This window comes from Falco cherrug, chromosome 12, assembly GCF_023634085.1.
Source record: "Falco cherrug isolate bFalChe1 chromosome 12, bFalChe1.pri, whole genome shotgun sequence".
NCBI classification, from domain to species: domain Eukaryota; kingdom Metazoa; phylum Chordata; class Aves; order Falconiformes; family Falconidae; genus Falco; species Falco cherrug.
In genome coordinates this window covers 18,856,104-18,873,605 of record NC_073708.1, presented here as the reverse complement: position 1 = coordinate 18,873,605, position 17,502 = coordinate 18,856,104, and the positions used below count along the sequence as shown (strand labels likewise).

At 37.7% G+C, this 17,502-nt stretch overlaps 1 protein-coding gene across 2 annotated transcripts in view; it reads right to left on the bottom strand.

Moving 5' to 3' along the window:
- The window catches only part of COL24A1 (collagen type XXIV alpha 1 chain), a 147,578-nt gene that overhangs the window by 9,972 nt on the left and 120,104 nt on the right, over positions 1–17,502 (bottom strand). The window contains exons 43-54 of one of the 2 annotated variants that reach the window (XM_055725022.1): positions 16,841–16,894; positions 15,734–15,787; positions 15,574–15,627; positions 14,120–14,137; positions 13,478–13,531; positions 11,693–11,800; positions 9,093–9,200; positions 7,465–7,572; positions 7,324–7,377; positions 6,968–7,030; positions 5,915–5,968; positions 4,300–4,335 (exon numbers count right to left, since the gene is read on the bottom strand). In XM_055725022.1, the coding sequence (XP_055580997.1) occupies positions 4,300–4,335; positions 5,915–5,968; positions 6,968–7,030; positions 7,324–7,377; positions 7,465–7,572; positions 9,093–9,200; positions 11,693–11,800; positions 13,478–13,531; positions 14,120–14,137; positions 15,574–15,627; positions 15,734–15,787; positions 16,841–16,894 (765 nt within the window). The remainder of the gene's footprint in view (positions 1–4,299; positions 4,336–5,914; positions 5,969–6,967; positions 7,031–7,323; positions 7,378–7,464; positions 7,573–9,092; positions 9,201–11,692; positions 11,801–13,477; positions 13,532–14,119; positions 14,138–15,573; positions 15,628–15,733; positions 15,788–16,840; positions 16,895–17,502) is intronic. The other variant, XM_055725023.1, reaches the window with a different exon arrangement.

Here is a 17,502-nt window from a genome sequence, read left to right as displayed (position 1 = left end):
CAAGGGTAGCGGGAAATGGTTAAAGAAAGGCCAGGTTCAATCTAACATTAATACACATGTATTTTAACAAAGGTTCTCAAAGCAGATAGGAGCGATTTACTTAAGTCACTGAGGCTCCAAATTTGTCAGTTCTTAGGAGAATACCAGCGGTGTTTCTTACTGCCTCTAGACATATTTGTACGGCAGAGGACATGGTAGCTGCTGGGGAATGCATCGGTCAGGCGTTACAATAACCTCTACAGCTGCACACGTGAAGGGTCCTGCCTGTCACCTGCCCTGGTCCTGCCTGTCACCTGCCCTGGTCCTGCCAGAGAGGCTCAGCTGCTGGATTATGAAGGGTGTGAAAAGCGAGGGCCATCACATAACTCCTAGCACCAGGTCTCTACCAACAAGGCTGTGCTGAGGGACTGCAAACAGCTTTGAGGCCAAGAGCCATGCTTTACCCATGTTCTTTGGAGAATAGAGGAGAAAAACAGAAGTGATTTCAGGGTGTTTAGAGAGATGGACTTGACTAAGAGGATCTCAATGGCATGAGCTCTAGGGACTGTAAATATTGCCAGCTTTTCAACTGATAAATCCTAACCCTATTTATTTGTTTCATCCACTTACACCAATAGAAGGCACTCTAAGCCATCTTTTACATATTTACAGATATTTTATAAAGGCATTAATGAATGATGTTGGAAAATGAAAAAAAAAAAAAAGAAAAAAAAAGTCAGTTTAGCATATACAGTAGTATAGAAATCCCTGTGGGTTCTGTGGCAAGTACCTTGCTGCCTTTTACTCTTCCGAGTTTGATTATAGCCCAGCTTTAAATTTTCTTTGAAATCCTATTACTATTAAATAGGCATAAAATATTATTGTTGTTATTCATTATTAAAAAACTGATGAGAGATGAGTTTGCAGAGATGACATTCACTGTTTTGGGGTAGCCCCTCAGCTGTTGCAAATCAGCTGGGTTTTGCAGAGCTACCTTGTTGTATGCCAGCTGAGAGGGCTGACCTCCACATTTAATTCATCAGATCTGCAACTCAGCTGCTGTTAGGCTGCTGCAGGATACCTTCAGTCCCATATGGATATATTACTGGACTGTCTGATTGCGCTTGGTGAAGTATGTTTAGTATAAAATGAAAGAGAAAGTGTGAAAAAGAAAACTTGAGAAATGAATTTGGCAGTTCACGGATATATCTGTTTATCTTGGTTCAGGACTCAATTATGCAAACACTAAGGCAAGGCAAGGCACAAAGTCTTCAACTGTTTGTCCCTAAGTAACCACTGCTCTCTGCTGAATAGATGTCCTTGTTCTGCGTGCTGAGATTTAGACATTCCAGTGGATTTTTCAGATGACTGAATGCTTCAGTTAATATTCTATGTTCTTGGCATGTGTCACAATTTTAAGACTCAAAGAGTCTTGGGACAAGAACAATTTATAGTGGTTTCTGAGATAGAACTGAAATAGTTCTGAGAGAACTGAAAAATCAAGACCTGCTCTGTTCCGTGAATTTAAGGTATTTGCAAAACAGGAATGTGATTTTTCTTGATTCACAGTCTCCTTGCCAATAAAACCCCTATGAAAAAAAGGTGAATATTGAATGCTCTTTGTTAAATATAGTGAGCTACTTTGGGGATACAACATTTTTTAAATGCATTAGAAGTTCAGAGGGGTATATCAATTAACTTTACAAGCCTTTAAAATATAATGAAACTGCACAGAGTACAGTGAAAAACCTGTAGAGACATTATAAATGTTCTTTCTTTCTGTTGCAGAGCAGCAAAATAAGGTTAAATTACACTTTTCATGGATTAAGTTAATTGCTAAATGTTTTACTGGAATGTACAGGATTACCTTTACAAATCTACTTAATTTACCCTTTGATCACATTAGAATTTAAGTGAGAAAAGTGTAATTCCAGTTCATAACAACAAAAGCAGAGACTTGAACAGTAAGTTTTAGTGTGCTCTAATTCTTTAATCACCCAATCTGATTACTAGTACAGAAGTTCAAAGGCCAAAACCCTGATCTTGTTCTAATATTGTAAGGCCCTGATTTTACAGGCAATGATACATACGCTTAACTTTGAAAACATAAGCAATCCCAAGGCTTCCACATTTTCCATGACTTTTGAAATTTTCCAAGAAACAGAAAGTCTTTTTAACAAAACCTTTTAATGTTCATCTTTCCCCAATCACTTTTGTCATTTTGGTGTTATCTGATATCTGGTAATGGGTAAAGCCTAATAACATCCCACAATATAATAGTCAGATGCACAATACAGTGTAACAGCTGCCATTAATGATTGTAAATCTAAGATAAAGATGATAATGGGAAAGACATACACTGCAACAGATTGCCGAGAGATTATCCTATCTCCACCCCTGGAAGTCTTCAAGACCCAGCTGAATAAATCCCTGAGCAATGTGGTCTGATTTCGGAGCTGACTCTTTTAAACAGGAGGTTGGCCTAGAAATGTCTTGAGATCCCTTACAACCTGGATTATCCTATGACTCTATATTATAATTCATTATGTGACATGCCATGAAATAAAAAATTAAGACAATGAGAACACACTTTCAGAATTGTCAGAATTCTGAATCAATATTCCAAAATGTATTCCATGTTTTTTAAATGTTTCAATCACAGTGAAATGAACATTTTGAATTGAAAAATAATATTGAATATTTTTTTTTTAACAAACTGTTTCTGACTTTATCAATTTTTCTCCAGAAATAGTGTACAGGATCTGAACATTTGTTCACCACTGACCTCAATAAGGAGACATGATTTTACATTCCATGTTTTTCAGGGGATAAAAGGTCATTTCTTTCTAGTAGTGAACACTGTATCCCTGACAGACTAAAAACTGTAACTAAAACTTGGGACTGCTACAAAAAAGTTAAAATCTTTGTGATTCTAGGAAGAATGCCAATATAAATTTTAAAGGCATAAATTCAAGGTCAGAGTACACAGATAAATGAAAATATTTTTTTCTCTTTTGTATCTGAAAATAGTTGGAAATAAATCCTTTTCTTGGCTACATAATATAAAGTAATGCCACTGTGTATGATTTAAAATCAAACATTCTTCTTCTGAAGACAGTCTCAGGAGATTAACTCATCTTGATGAATTCAATAACATATGCAGGAAATAACTTCTTAAACACCAGCACCAATAATGGAAACAGGTGTTTCTTGTTCACCATTTTGGATGTTTTTTTATTTTTCTTTTTCAAGGGTCAGCATTTTTAGCTCTATGCCGTCATAACAATTCTTATGAACAAACAGTACAAAAAGACAGTTAAGATGTTTAATATCAGCACGAATTAAGGAACTCTTTTTCCTCCTCTTCTGAGGTAGCAATTGCCACAAGAGCATTAGAATCAAAGAGGAAAGTTCCCCAAGACCCATACAGCAAGCTGCCTTCCAAGCCTTAATTCTTTAAGCAGTTTTGAGTATTTCTGGTTTTTTTTCAGAACTTCCATAAGGTAGCTAGGTTAGAATTGTACACAGATAGCTGCCAAAAACAAAATACAAGATAAACTAAATTATTTTAGTGAGGTTTGGTGAAAGGCAGGGTAGGAGCAACAGGAACAAGATCACATTAGTTAGTTGCTGGAAAAGGACCTAATTATTAACCTGCCATATAAAGTAATGTCGTAGGTATCAACTATCATTGCATTCATATTTACTGTAAATATGATACTTCAATGGCTTTTCACAAAGCCATAATTAACTGGAGACTAGCTCGAACACAACTTTTAAATAAAATAAAATATTTATTAATGTACAAAACCTAATGTAATATTCTTAACGAAAAATGAAAGACAGCAACTTCATAACCAATTATTAATGCTGCCTACTGGTACTACAGCTGGCATACACAGCATAGACACCCACCCTCAGTTCTAGGCTTCTCCTGAACTTCTCCCTCTCTAGACAAGATGGTATAGATGTATGAACATGTGTATGCATGCTGTGCTGTGAGGCACTGGAGCATTGACAAGAAACATGACAAAGGATTTTTCTTTTATATCTGAACTGGGACAGATTTGAAGTATGTGACAGTTATATGATCAGGGTCATGCTGCCTGACAGCATACACCCACCGGGCATACCCACATAAGTCAACCTGAACGAGAGGTCAGACTTTTGACTTATGCTATCAGCTTTCTTGGCCAGTGCTCTCCAGGAGCACAATACGACTGTCTGCCATTCAGAACATGCAAGAGCGTATTCCGTGTAACACAGGAATAGTTTTTACACAGCCAAAAAACTGAAAGCACAAAAGTTGTTTCATCTTACCATTTCACCCCTTGTGCCCTTTTCACCTCTTGGTCCCTGTAAGAAAGAGAAGCTGTTAACCCGGTATGCTTTCTAGCCACCTAGGGCTGAAATAAGCAAATTAATATCCACAAGAGTTATACCGCTCACATGGAAAGTCCAGTCTCATCTATGGAAGTATTTACTACTCTGAGGCTTCAATTTTCCTGTACTATTAGAAAACTAAATTATTTAAAAACATCTTGTAATTCCTGTATGTGGAAAGCTGTTGTTTTCTTAGGATTGTAAATGTTTTTTCTCAGTAATTTTAAATGTCAGTGTTCTCCTTGTCAATCAGCTGTATTTTCCACGATCTGATCCACTGTAATACATCAGTGCTTCACCATCCTAAGAGTCAAAACCACAACTCTGTAGTCTCCATCACTGAAGATATCCATTGGTTACATATATGTGGTTTTATTACCCCATTAGTTTTCCTCTCACATTCAGATTAGACGCTGTTTTTCTGTCTCCATGGCATTTTTAGCTATTTTGCACTTAAACTGTGTTTCCGAAGACAATCTTACAATCCTTCTCTGGAATTATTTTGCATCTTGATGGTAGCATTTCATAACACAGAAGTAATCTTCAACTGTAATGCTTTCTTTATGGTAATAGACTTCATATTGAATGTAATAGTTTGCCATAACAAGCTTTCGTACAAGTATACGCAACTGTAAAGTCTTCCTCCTGACTGGGATTAAAGAGTGCAGCAAGACTGAAAGTACTGTCTTTTTCCCAACAAGTGGAAAGAATAGTCTAATTATATAAGGAACATTTCCCTTCTCCTTTCTTTTTCACTTTTAAGTATTTGTATTTATTACTTTTATTCTATATTCCTGTTATTTTTATTATTATTTCAGTTTTCAGACATTTTCATTCACTCCAAGTCTTGATCAGACAGAGGAACTTGGGTGGTACAAAGAGCTTCTAAAACTACCTTACATAGCTGGGTAGTCTGCAGAGATGAGCCAGAGGGTGTCCTGGCAGAACACCGCTCTGTCTGGCACAGGGAGTGCAACAGGGGATGGGAACAGGTATGAGGTCAGAACTCCCCCACCGCAGGGAACCTGGGGTGCACTGAAGGTTGTCAGAAAAGCCAAAAGATGTTCAAGTTGTAACAGGGACCTCAACAACACCTGGAACACACCCCAACAAGGGCTTGGCTTTCCCAGTGTGCCTGGAGGGGTGCTCTGGACAGTTCAGCCCAAACAACACATGAAAAAAATAAACTATATTGACACCGAGTGCGGATACTCTTTAGATATGTTTCAGACCTAAGGCTGAGAAAGATATCCAGGTGGTAGTTACTACGTGCTGTTTTACACCTTGACTAGCCCACTGCTCCTGTAGGTCTGCCCCCTGTGTACTGTACTTAGAAGGCCATTGCAATGACTCTTTTGTCATTTTTTTCTTCTTTGTATTACACATGCTGGAGTCACATACATTAGCTTACCAGCATGGTATAACATGAGGATGGTCCTGCTAGTTGCAATTTGCAAATAGAAAAATGAGAAGGTTGCTAGTTGCAAAACAGATTGTTGAAAATAAAGGTAGGTGAAATAACCAAATTATGCAAAAGGAAAACGAAACTTACAGGCCTTCCAGTTGGGCCTGTTAGGCCTTCTTGGCCAATAGGGCCAATATATCCCTGTAAAAAACCAAAGAATTTATTAGTCCACCATGTTTTCGAAATTAAAAGAATTGTCATGAGGTGTCCTGGTTTAAAGTTGTTCAGCACACAGCCCCGGCAAATATCCAAAAGATCATGGTGATAGTCTCTTTCTTAAAACTGAGTGCACATTGCTACAAAATCAGCAAGGCAATTATTTCAATAATTAGTAATAGCTGTGCTTGGAAAGCCCACACACATTCTTTCATGTGAAAGCTGATGAACTAAGAACAGTGGAAACTTCAGTGCTCTGATTACAAAAGACCACATATTTATTGAGCTACAATTAATTGTATCTTGCGCTATATTATTGCCCACAGGTACTCTTGTAAGGCTGCCAGTAAGCGCTGCTGAAATGTTACTTTCCTGTTCCATTTCATTTTAGAGCAAACTGCTCATTTCCAGGTTTATCTTGTAGAGGAATGTTTAGAAGAAATTTGTTATAACAACAGCCCCTAAAGCTGCTGCTCTGCATCTGGTTAACTGAACTAATTCAGTTCTGTGATGGCAAAGAAAATATGTATTAAAAAAAGACAACGTATTAATCAATAATGCCTGAGCACCACTCTGTCTTACTGCAGGCAAAATTTGACCCTTTTTTCTTTTGTTGTAGGACACAGTGATACAACCAGCATTATTGCCAGTAAGAAGACAGAGTTCAGTCCCAACAGAGATAGATATGACAGCAATAAAGATACTTGTGTAGATTAAATTAGACTACGAAAGCCGCACTTTGTCAGCAGAGCTTCTTTTCTCCTTCAAGATTAAGAGCACAGCTCTGCTTGTATATCTTGCAATCAGCAGAGCGTTGAGTGTTGCAGTACAAGCAAAGGGCTTCTAGTGGAGTCATAGTCTCAGAGAAAAAGGTTTGGTCAGAGGGTTCCGGGCTTGTTAACAAGAAAAAGATGATTCCCTAAATTAAAGACGTGCCACTTGCAAGCCATCCTGACAATCTCTTTCATGGAGTGAAACACTTACAACATGGCCTGTTGGACCTTTTGGGCCCAGAATTCCAACTAAGCCAATGTCCCCTGCAGGACCCTGCAAATGCAAAGGAACAGTTTAAACAAACACGGACATTAGGTATCCACTTGTTTCAATCTCTTGTAATCAGTGAAAGTAAGATAATTTCTATGAGTAGTAACAGTGAAAACACCAAGCGCACTGACTCAGAATGTTCATCCTTGGACACAGAGTACACAGTTCTCCCTAAAATGTTCCAACAGTTCATATAGATTTTAAACAAATATTGTTAAAGCTAATTAATTCTATACTTTCTGAATGTTCTCACCCTGTAAATGGCTTAAGATCTAACAGAAAAGACGAACACATACTTTTGGACCTGGGAATCCTTGAAACCCCATTAAACCTCGATCTCCATCTTCTCCCTGTAATAGGAGCAGGTACTCTTACTATTATTTCACATTGGTAACTCTTGGACTACTTGTTTTGCATCAACAGCTGCGATTACGTACAGTCTGTCCTTTCAGTCCAGTGTCTCCTGCTGGTCCTTGGTCACCTTGTGATCCTGGAAGGCCCCTTTTGCCTCGCTTTCCTGGATGACCCAGAAGCCCATTTTCACCCTGTTAATAGGAAGATAACATATGCTTTCCATTTATAACTGCCATAATTTTAATAAAGATAAGTTTTCTGGAAGAAGTATGGAACATGCTTTCTCATTAAGAAATAGACCTACTCCATTTATTTTATTTCGATCAAGAATGCTTTCAACAATTGTACATTCACTAAAATGCAAATGTGACTTGACTATTCCTTGACTTGGAAACATACAAATCCCATCCATGTTGGATCATTTCCAGTATGGCATCTCCCAGTGCAAGCACTAAAATTCACAAAACGAAATACAGAACAGGCAGGTTAGAAGTAGATTTAAGAAGTGAACCTCTGAGCAAGGCATAGTATAGTTGTGGAACTCCTTGCTATTAGACTAAAAGTTTACATTGATTCAAATGGAAACTAGACAAGTTCATGCAAGGGCAATCCTCTGAAGACTATCAAATACATAGAAAACATGTCTAGCTCGGGTTACCAAGCTGCAATTAAGGCTGTGAATATACACCTTTCATGCTTGCTTTGCGCTTACGCTCTTTCCCAGGTGTTAGCTTTCTGCTCTAACAAAGACAGACTTTGGCCTGACACAGTGTGTCCACTCTTTACTCTTATTTTGCACTATGGGGTAACAGTTTTCCCTCACCTCATCTATTCCCTGTCATTTTCAGATTGCAAGTGCTTCTGAGCAGGAACTACCTCCTACGGCTCATTGTCTAGACAAAGGAGTAAAATCCAGACTGGGAGCACTGGCAATGAACACTACAAATACTGAATAGAGTTTATACTGGAACGTTTTCTAAAAAGATAACAAAGACAATATTTCTGCTCCCAACCCTCCCTGCCTTCAAGTGTCTTAAGGTTTTAAACAAGTGTTTACCAATAAAATCTCAGAGCGCACTACACATCATGATTTTACATGAAAAATCCTATTCTATGAAAAATCCTATTCTAAATGAAGAAAATTATCTGTAATTTTTCCAACCCTTTTCTTCTTTTACCACTGAAATTAGTCTAATTAATATGAGGATATGCTGATGTCAGGTACCTGGAACTGCCTGGAAAACAGAGCACTCTTAGATTTCTTTCTTTCTGACAGGACTGAACAAGAACAGTTTAAGTCCTATGACATCCCAGACATGCTTGTTAGCCCCCAAAATTGGGATTTAGGCTTGAAATTACAGTACTTCTGTGCTAATATATTGCTTAGATGTTCAAATCATCTAAACCAGTATTTACCTAAGTTTAAAAAGTCAGGAAACGTTTGGCCCTAAAGCTTTGAGTGAATAAATACAAAGTGTTTTGAATGACTTCTGGAGTTGAAGAAGAGCATCCAGATGGACGGGACCTCTGTTTTCAAATTACAGTTTATATAAATGAGGTCAGCACAACTTGCAGTCTTCAAGTTAAGTTTTGATGTCAGTTGCTCATATGATTATCAGTAGCATGGTGGTTCCACCATCACTGGACACAGTATGAAGACTAAGCAGTATCAGTAATACTGTACTCGTACAACAAGATCCCATGTGTGTACCTTGAGTCCTGGTGCTCCCCTGGGCCCTGGCATGCCTGGCAATCCCTTGGGACCTCGAGCTCCAGGATAACCTGCCAGACCTTGTAAGCCTGAGTTTCCTTTATTACCCTTAATAAATTGAAAATAATTGATTACAAGCAGAACATCCAAGCATGTTTTTCATTGTATGCTAAAACAGGCATCTAACATAAAACCAGTCATAGCCACACACATTGATATTACATCAAAATATATGGGAAGACAATGATCATCATCATCATCTGGATTTCTCCTAATATTCCAAAAGCAAACCCCTATCATACTTAGCAACAAAGCTACATGTGATGTAATGGTGGGGTGGATTGATGTTTCTATGGAGTCAAGCTGTTATAATTTAACAAGTCACTGATAGTCAGCAAAGCAAATGCTAATGATGCCACAGCCCATTGCAGTTATTCATTCAGTGCTCATCTTAAACCTTGTTCTGTCCTATCCTAAATATATCCAGATGTCATTTGTGTAGGATCACCTGCCTAGACCTTGAAAGACTTATGAGAACATTCAAGAGAATCAATTGCCTCTTTGGGCTTATGCAAGGCAACTTCCCTATTAGCACCCTCCTAAAGAGAATAGTGTCCAGTTGGACCACCAGCTTAGGTACCAGTGATCTAGAAACTGTAAGCAATCTTCTTTCCACAGTAATTGTGCATTCAAATATATATGGAAGCACTCATGGGCACACCAATGAGTGTTTTTACCTTCCACAGGGAATCACAGTTTATATGTTTATATATTTAGCACCCGAAAATTTTCACGTTCAGCTTAATAGCCTATAGTTCTGATCCCTATTTAATTCTTTTCTAATTCTGTTTTGAAATGCCCAGGAAGAGAGCACTAATTTCCATGAATTATAGAAGATGAATCCTTGAGATGGTTCTGGATGAGTGTTGTGTGATGTCTGAGGATTCTGAGCTTACGATGAGGAGCTCCTTCTGATGAAAAGAAGGTGCTGAATTCATTCATTACAGGTGGGCTGAAAATACAGTTGATATTCACACATACAGTTGATATTCATTTTTCCAAGAAGAAGGAAGTCCGCATCAAGAAACAAAATGAGACTACCTTCCCACAAAAACATTCAAAGTTCAACATGCTTATTTAAAAATTTCAGACACGCTGATTAGCATGGTTATGTATACTTTGTAGGGATTCATATACAATAACTTGTAAGAAAAGAAGAAAGATAAGAATAGTTGTTATGAAAATGTATGAGAACATCAGACAATAAAAAAAGCAACTACTTTTAATGAAAAAACATGTTACTGAGCACATGGAGCTAAGCCAATTTTAACATGTTAAAAAATATAAAATGGAAATTTGCTACCATCCAAGTTAATATTTCTGTGAGGTCATTTAGTAGAAATATATATATATACATACACACACACCTTCCTTATTTCATATGACATTCAGTTAAGCATTCATAGAAATGGAAGGGTTACAGGAAGCAGGGTTTTTATATTAAATTTGATTTTCAGGGCTTTTGAATAAGGTATTGTGGCTTATAGTCTGATGGACTGAAATTTACATAGCAAAAGTTCTCTTCTTTTTATTAATTGTGGCAAAAATCAGTTACAAGCCTCTCTATTACAACTTGTAATGCTGCTATATATTGTTAACATGAAGTAATAAAGTCTTTTTTAATATGAAAGATGACATTTTGAGTGGAAAGGTAAAAATGTGAGAATTCTTTGAGGTGATACTACTAAATCCAACTCCAGAGAAATTTAAATACTTGGAAGAGGTTCAGTAGGACATTATCTGCAACTGGAGAGGCTCAAATAGGGTCCATCTGCCCCCTACGGGTAACTTGTTTAATTTTTTCTTTTTTCAACCAGATAGAAAATTTATACTTGTAACAGTGCCTCATGCAGCACCTTGATTACCTCTGAACATCAAAACTAACTTGCCGCCCTTTTATAACAATTACTGGTCCATCTAACTAGAAATACTAAGAAATATCATCCTTGAAATCAAAGTGATAAGACTTTCAGCAATGAGAAAAATTAAAGGGATTTTCTCCCTCCTCTCTGCTCCCAGAAGCAGCAGATCACCACCCTTGACCCACTGCAAAGAACAGATAGGGAGAAACCCTGTTTCCAAGTATGCTTCCAGGCACCTCGGATACCTAGTACCCTTTTTCACTGGTTTTGGGCAAATCTTCAGATATCTTAGGTAGAGAGACATAGGTTACAAATTCAAAGACAATAAGGAAAACGTGGGATTATCTCAGAGCCTGAGAGGCAACAGTTGCAGTTGGGGCCTCTGGCTCATTTTCAGGAACAGAACTATGAGGCTTCTCTGATTAAGAAAGCATTTTGTCTTAGCTGTAGTTACTACTAACATACGCTAATGAAACAGTTCTCCCAGCACACCTCCCTTATGCTAACTTCACATCCTGGCCAGAACATCAGGAGCAAAACAGAACGAGAACAAAAGAATTGGTTTAATTTTCAAGACGCTCAAGATCTGAGAACAGTTCCTTCCATTTAAATACCCTAACCTTAGAAAATCTGTAGTGCAAGATGACATAAAGAGGGGCAATATGGAAAGCAACTTACCTTAGGGCCAGGCTTCCCTGACAGCCCGGCCTTGCCAGGATTCCCAGGAATGCCATCTGGTCCAGGGTACCCAACTGCTCCTTTCTGCCCTGCTGGCCCTGGTTTTCCCTTGAAACAATTTCAAATCAAACATAGCACTGTTGGCTCCCTTCATTTTCACCATCACAGAACTAGATCCCAGTCACAGCATTTCCTAAACGTTATGTAGTAACAGGCCTAGTGACACAACTGAATACTTGTAGAGGGAGCTCTGAGTTAGGATGTATGGTTTGAAATGCTACTGGCTTAATCTTAGACTTGCTGTGTTGTGGGATATGAGCAACTTCAGCTGAAACCATGGGGCTGACTCCTCTGCGTGTCAGGCCTGGAAGATGGCTAAAAGTGTTGAGTCTTAAAATGAAACAAGGAGACACAATAAATTCATCTATTTATCCCTGCAGAAAATCCAACCATGTACCTTTCAGCCTTCATTTTACTAGGTACTCTGTATTGTACATTCTCAAATTTATGCTGTTCAAATTTTAACATATCTAAAATACAAACTTCTAATAAGGCAAGTTTGTGCTAACTGTTGCTATACTTGGATGAAAAAGTCTCATATCACATCAACCAGAGTAACAGTGATCAGCTTCTTCACAATTATTTCGCTTTAGACCGACATACACTATCTTAAGGCGCTTTGAGTTCTGCAATTATTTCTGTATGAAAGCTTTTCTCATAAATTTAAAATATGTAAACTACAACACATCTTGTTTGAAAAATTGTAGTTAACAACAACCATATAGAATATAAGCAGCATGCCATTTTAATCTTATTTCTAACTTTTGGTTGCTGAAGTATCTTGCACTTGGGATATGCTTTGAAACTTCCTCAAGTTTTAGTTTTATTGTCTTCTCCTCACTTCTCTGTATGTCTTGCCTTTCCCTCTTTTCCTTTGTCTGCTGAATGATAGACTCTCTGCAGTCCTCCAAAGGAAAGAGCTGAGTATTTACAAAAGACACACAGGTCCTTGCCTTTAAAAGGCTGTCCTCACACTCTGCCCAGCAGGTACAAGCTCTGTGAAGCAGCTGCATTTCTCTGGTTACTGACAATGTTTTGATGTGGGATAGTATAAAAGTTATTTACAATATGTGCTTGTGTGGTACTATTTATTAGGAGACCAAAATAGCCTTGATGCATTTTGTCCTTGGTTATGTTTACAGAACACCTACTGTTTCCTGCTCTTTCTTATCCCCGAGGAAGGGATGCAAGTTAGCTTCTCTACAGTAACTCAAGAAAGAACAGTAAAAATTTCAGCTCAGGGCAAGCAAGAGAAAGGGGAAAACCTCAAGGGATCTGCCAGACATATCCATCACAGACATAAGGATCCAGGCTTCTGTAGGCTGCAGATGTTCAAAGAACTGATGGGAGCCAGGAGTGAACAGTAGTACAGCTCTGTGCAACATAATGAGATAACTTGCACACGGACTACAAGCCACCAGCAAAAATGATCTATGTAACCTTACAAGCGGGAAGGACCTTGTTATATTAGCTGCATTTCACCTCCATGTGCTGAGTGACTGAGTACAATTCAGTATAATTTCAGTTTCAAAAATTACTCTTATTTTCACAGAGGTTCCTTTACACTTCCTGGATAATAAGAAGTGAGCACAGAGTGAGTGGAATGGATTGTAGAGTGAGCGTAAGATTTTCTAGTACCACTGGCATGACTCAGTTTTGGTTTTATTAGTTATTATTTCCTTTGTTTTATAACCTGAAGGTAGACTGTAGAATTTTGTTACTTACAGGAATTCCAGGTTTGCCTGCCTGACCCGTTGCTCCTTTCTTCCCTGCAGGTCCCTAAAAGTCACAAATACTTGTGAACTGTCAAAAGTCTTAAACTCAATCCCCTAAGAAGAGCTGAGAATTGTTCCCCTCTAGTATGCACGTTCACATTGCCTAGGCTTTGGACCAGATTATTTCAGGAGACAGCAGAAAGTTTTTTAAGTAAAAGTAAATACATTTTTTGTAGAATTGTATTTTTTTTTCCTTTTCCCAAATTGGTATAGAACTTTTTCAACAACAGGCATAAAAAGTTTTTCACTACGAATCTGGCAGTTTCTCCTCCATCAGCCACACCTCTGTAAGGAAGCATGCTTTTACAGCACTTCCCATACCTTTTAAGAAAGTAAGCCACGAAAAGTAGGCAATATAGATGCACTGAGTGTATATGGAAGAGAATATTAGAAAACAATAGTGTCACATATGGGAACATTCTTTTTATCTAAGACGTACACAAAAGACAAAATTTACTTAAAACCAGACTATTTTTTTTTTCTTGACTGACCTAGGAATCTGTAATCTTAGAAAACTGATTGACATTTAGTTAGATAATAGCAGATAACATTCTTGTAAGTGGCTTAGTGACACAGGAGGCCAAGCACCTACCTCTAAAAGATACAACCACTTGGGCAGCAGGGACAGGAATAACACTTGTTAGCAGAGATCAAGCAGAAAAAGGCTTCCAAGATTTTCTGTATTAATTATCTTAAACAGTATTCTCAAAGCAAAAGCAGTACTAAACTGCTGTGCTGCAGTATTACATAACATGAAATCAAGTGAAAAAGCTAAGGTCATTGTAAGTGTAAATGTTTTATAATTAATGTAAATATGATAAAATCAGCATTTTTTGGTTCTATTCCTTAATTTAATGCCTTTTTGTTAAGAAAGGCATAAAAAAAGTCCACTAATCAGAACTGGAATGTGTATATTCAAAGAACTTTATATTGTTTTCATTAACATTTCTGAATGCATATAAAGTAAACCCAGACAATTCAGCGTTGCTGTTTATGGGATTGGCTTTGTAAGGCTTGCTATAGCATCACCAGTCATGCCACTGGAGTTAAACTATATGAATGTTTTCACTATTAACATTTTTGTGTAAATCTTTAGGCTCTTGTGGGTTGCTCCAGGCTGGATATTGGTTCCATATTTGCAAACGGCAGTTTTAATCTGAGGGGTATTTCCAACACAAAGAAAACATTCTCCAAGGGAAAGACAGAGGAATGACTGATTTCATCCTGTGCTGTGAGCAGTTTGTCAAAGGCAATATATCTAAGCACATGGCTAAAGTACATGCTGACAATGTCTTCACATCATCTTTGCTTTCTGTTGCTCCCCCTTCCTAATCTATTACAGATTCTTGTATTTACCTAGAAAATTTTGAAACTCTAACAGAGTTGTGCTATGGAACTTCTCAGAAAAAGTATCTCATTTAAGCTGCAATGGCAGTTGGTATTGTAAGAAATCTTTTAGCCTACATCTTCTGAAATCTCAGAAGTTAATGAAATTCACTCTATGGGAGAATACGAAATACTTTTGGCAATATTCAACACACCACCAAGATGAGCTATTATTTGTAGAGGAAAATATTTAGACTTTGGTCTTTTCCATTACTTGTTCTGTTGTAACTCCTCTACTATTCTGTAGCAAATTCCTTACTTCGAGGTCTCCGAAAATTCAGTACAGTGTAGTACCGGGAGGCTTAATTTACAATTCAAAGCAGTAAAATCCTGGGTGTCAACGAGAGCTAGTTTGCCACAAGAACTCCATTTAAGGGTATAACTGAATATCACTCAAATGTTTCGAAAAAAGCCTCCCATAATGCTTTATAGTACTCCAAAGTAAAACCTATCAAATAAGACATATTTACTATCCCAGATCATTATGCAATTTTCCATTTTATCTTTTTATTGTCCCTTCAGGTATGAAAAGGAAACCCAGACACTGTGTTTTAGCCTTATATAACAATTTTCCAAGGATAGTCAGTGAACAGTAAAAAAAAAAAAAAAAAAGTACAAATTCCAATTAAGTGCAGTTTTGTTTTACTTTTTTCTACTTACTTCCGAACCTCTTTCTCCTTTTGGTCCTTGCTCTCCCAATTCACCTGGCTCTCCCTTTGGAAAGAACATATATTAAATCAATGAAAAGAATCATTTGAATGCAGATGAAAACACATTTGCAACAGTCAATAGAGAAATCTCAGTTGTTTGAAACACTTACTGGAGCCCCCTGTTGTCCAACAGGTCCTCTAAGCCCTGGAAGACCTATGTGACCCTGGGAAGCAGAAAATACAGCGTATCACAAGACAAGTATTTCAGGATCTTACACTCCGTGAGATACACATTTCCTTGTAAAGCCCATCTTGGGAGGTGCTGGGTGGCCCCAGCTTCACTGACGTGACCTAGATAAAGTATACTCAGCTCTCCTGAGATCAGACATTAGGGAGCTTTTCTTTAAATTCTCTCTCAAAACTGCAAGTGGGAATTATATATTTAAACATTTTTGCACTACTGTAAGCATAGGTCATATTCAGTTCACTGATTTATTACTATGTCTATTTGTATTATCTGTGTAACTTAAACAGGATATTCCGTGTCAAGGACCGTCTCTTTTGTATTTCAGTAAACAAACTGCATCACTGATAAGAATGAGTTTCCAGCCAATTTGTACATTGCTTACAGCTGAAAGACTGAATACAATTAATGAATAATTATTAGGATCAGATTTACAAAAACACTCATGCTTAAATTTCAGAGAAAAATGTTAAGTAATTCAGCATTACACAATCACAGAATTGTTGAGGTTGAAAGGACCTCTTGGGATCACCAAGTGCAGCCTCCCCTTCTCAAGCAGTTCCAGGTAGAAAAGGTTGTCCTGGACCATGTCCAGCCAGGTTTTGAGTATTTCTGAGGATGGAGACTCCCTAGCCTCTCTGGGCAGCTTGTTCTGATGCTCAGTCATCCTCACAGTAAAAAAGCATTTTCTTCTGTTCAAAAGGAATTTAATGTGTTTCATTTTGTGCCCTTTGCCTCTTGTCCTGTCACTGGACACTACTGAGATGAGTTTAGCTCCTTCATCTTCGTTCCCTCCCATTAGGTACTTATACACATCAAGATCTCCGAAGCCTTTTCTCCAGCTGAGTCCCAGCTCCCTCAACTCCTAATATGAAAGGTCCTCCAATGTGTTCTAAGAGTTCATCAGTGCAGTGAGACACCAGCCAATGCATCTCTGCACACTCGTGGGAGAAGATATTTCTGCTACATTACTCTACACATATGCATAGCATGTCATGTTCAAATAAAAAGACTAAAAAGCAAGAGGTATTACCTTGTAGCCCTCATCACCAGGTTCTCCTCTATCTCCACGTTCACCACTAGGACCCTAGAAAGAAAACCAAAGAACAAAATAAAATAGTTGATCTGAAATAATACTGCAGTGAAGTACAAAAAGAAAGCTGGGATTTCTCTCAAAACAGATTAACCAATGAGGTGGAACTGAGGATTACAATTATTAAAGTTAGCTTGTCTAAAGGAATAAAAAAAATTGTTTTTCTAAGCAAAATGCATTGCACTCAGACAGTAGCTGCTGTCTAAAATATTTTGTATTTTGTAACTGAATACTAGAAGCTTAAAGATAGACCTTATATGGGCATAAATGAAACAGAAGTAGTGACCTCAGTAGAACTTCTCCAGGTTTATACCCATATATATATATATATATATGATATTTGATTAAAAATCTCCACGAATAAATGAAGAGACTTGTTTTCAAGACATTCAAGAAAACCCTCTTATGGTTTCTCTAAGACAATTCATGAAAATTGAGTTCTTTTCTGAAACAACTAGCTGTATTTAGAATCTGCTCTCATTTTGAAGTTGTCCTAATAAAAAGGCAATTTCAGTCCCTCAGCATGCTTCACACATATAAGAACTGCACAGGAGCAGAGGGAATAGCGTAATTTTTCTGAGTCATGTGGTTCTTTCTGATGC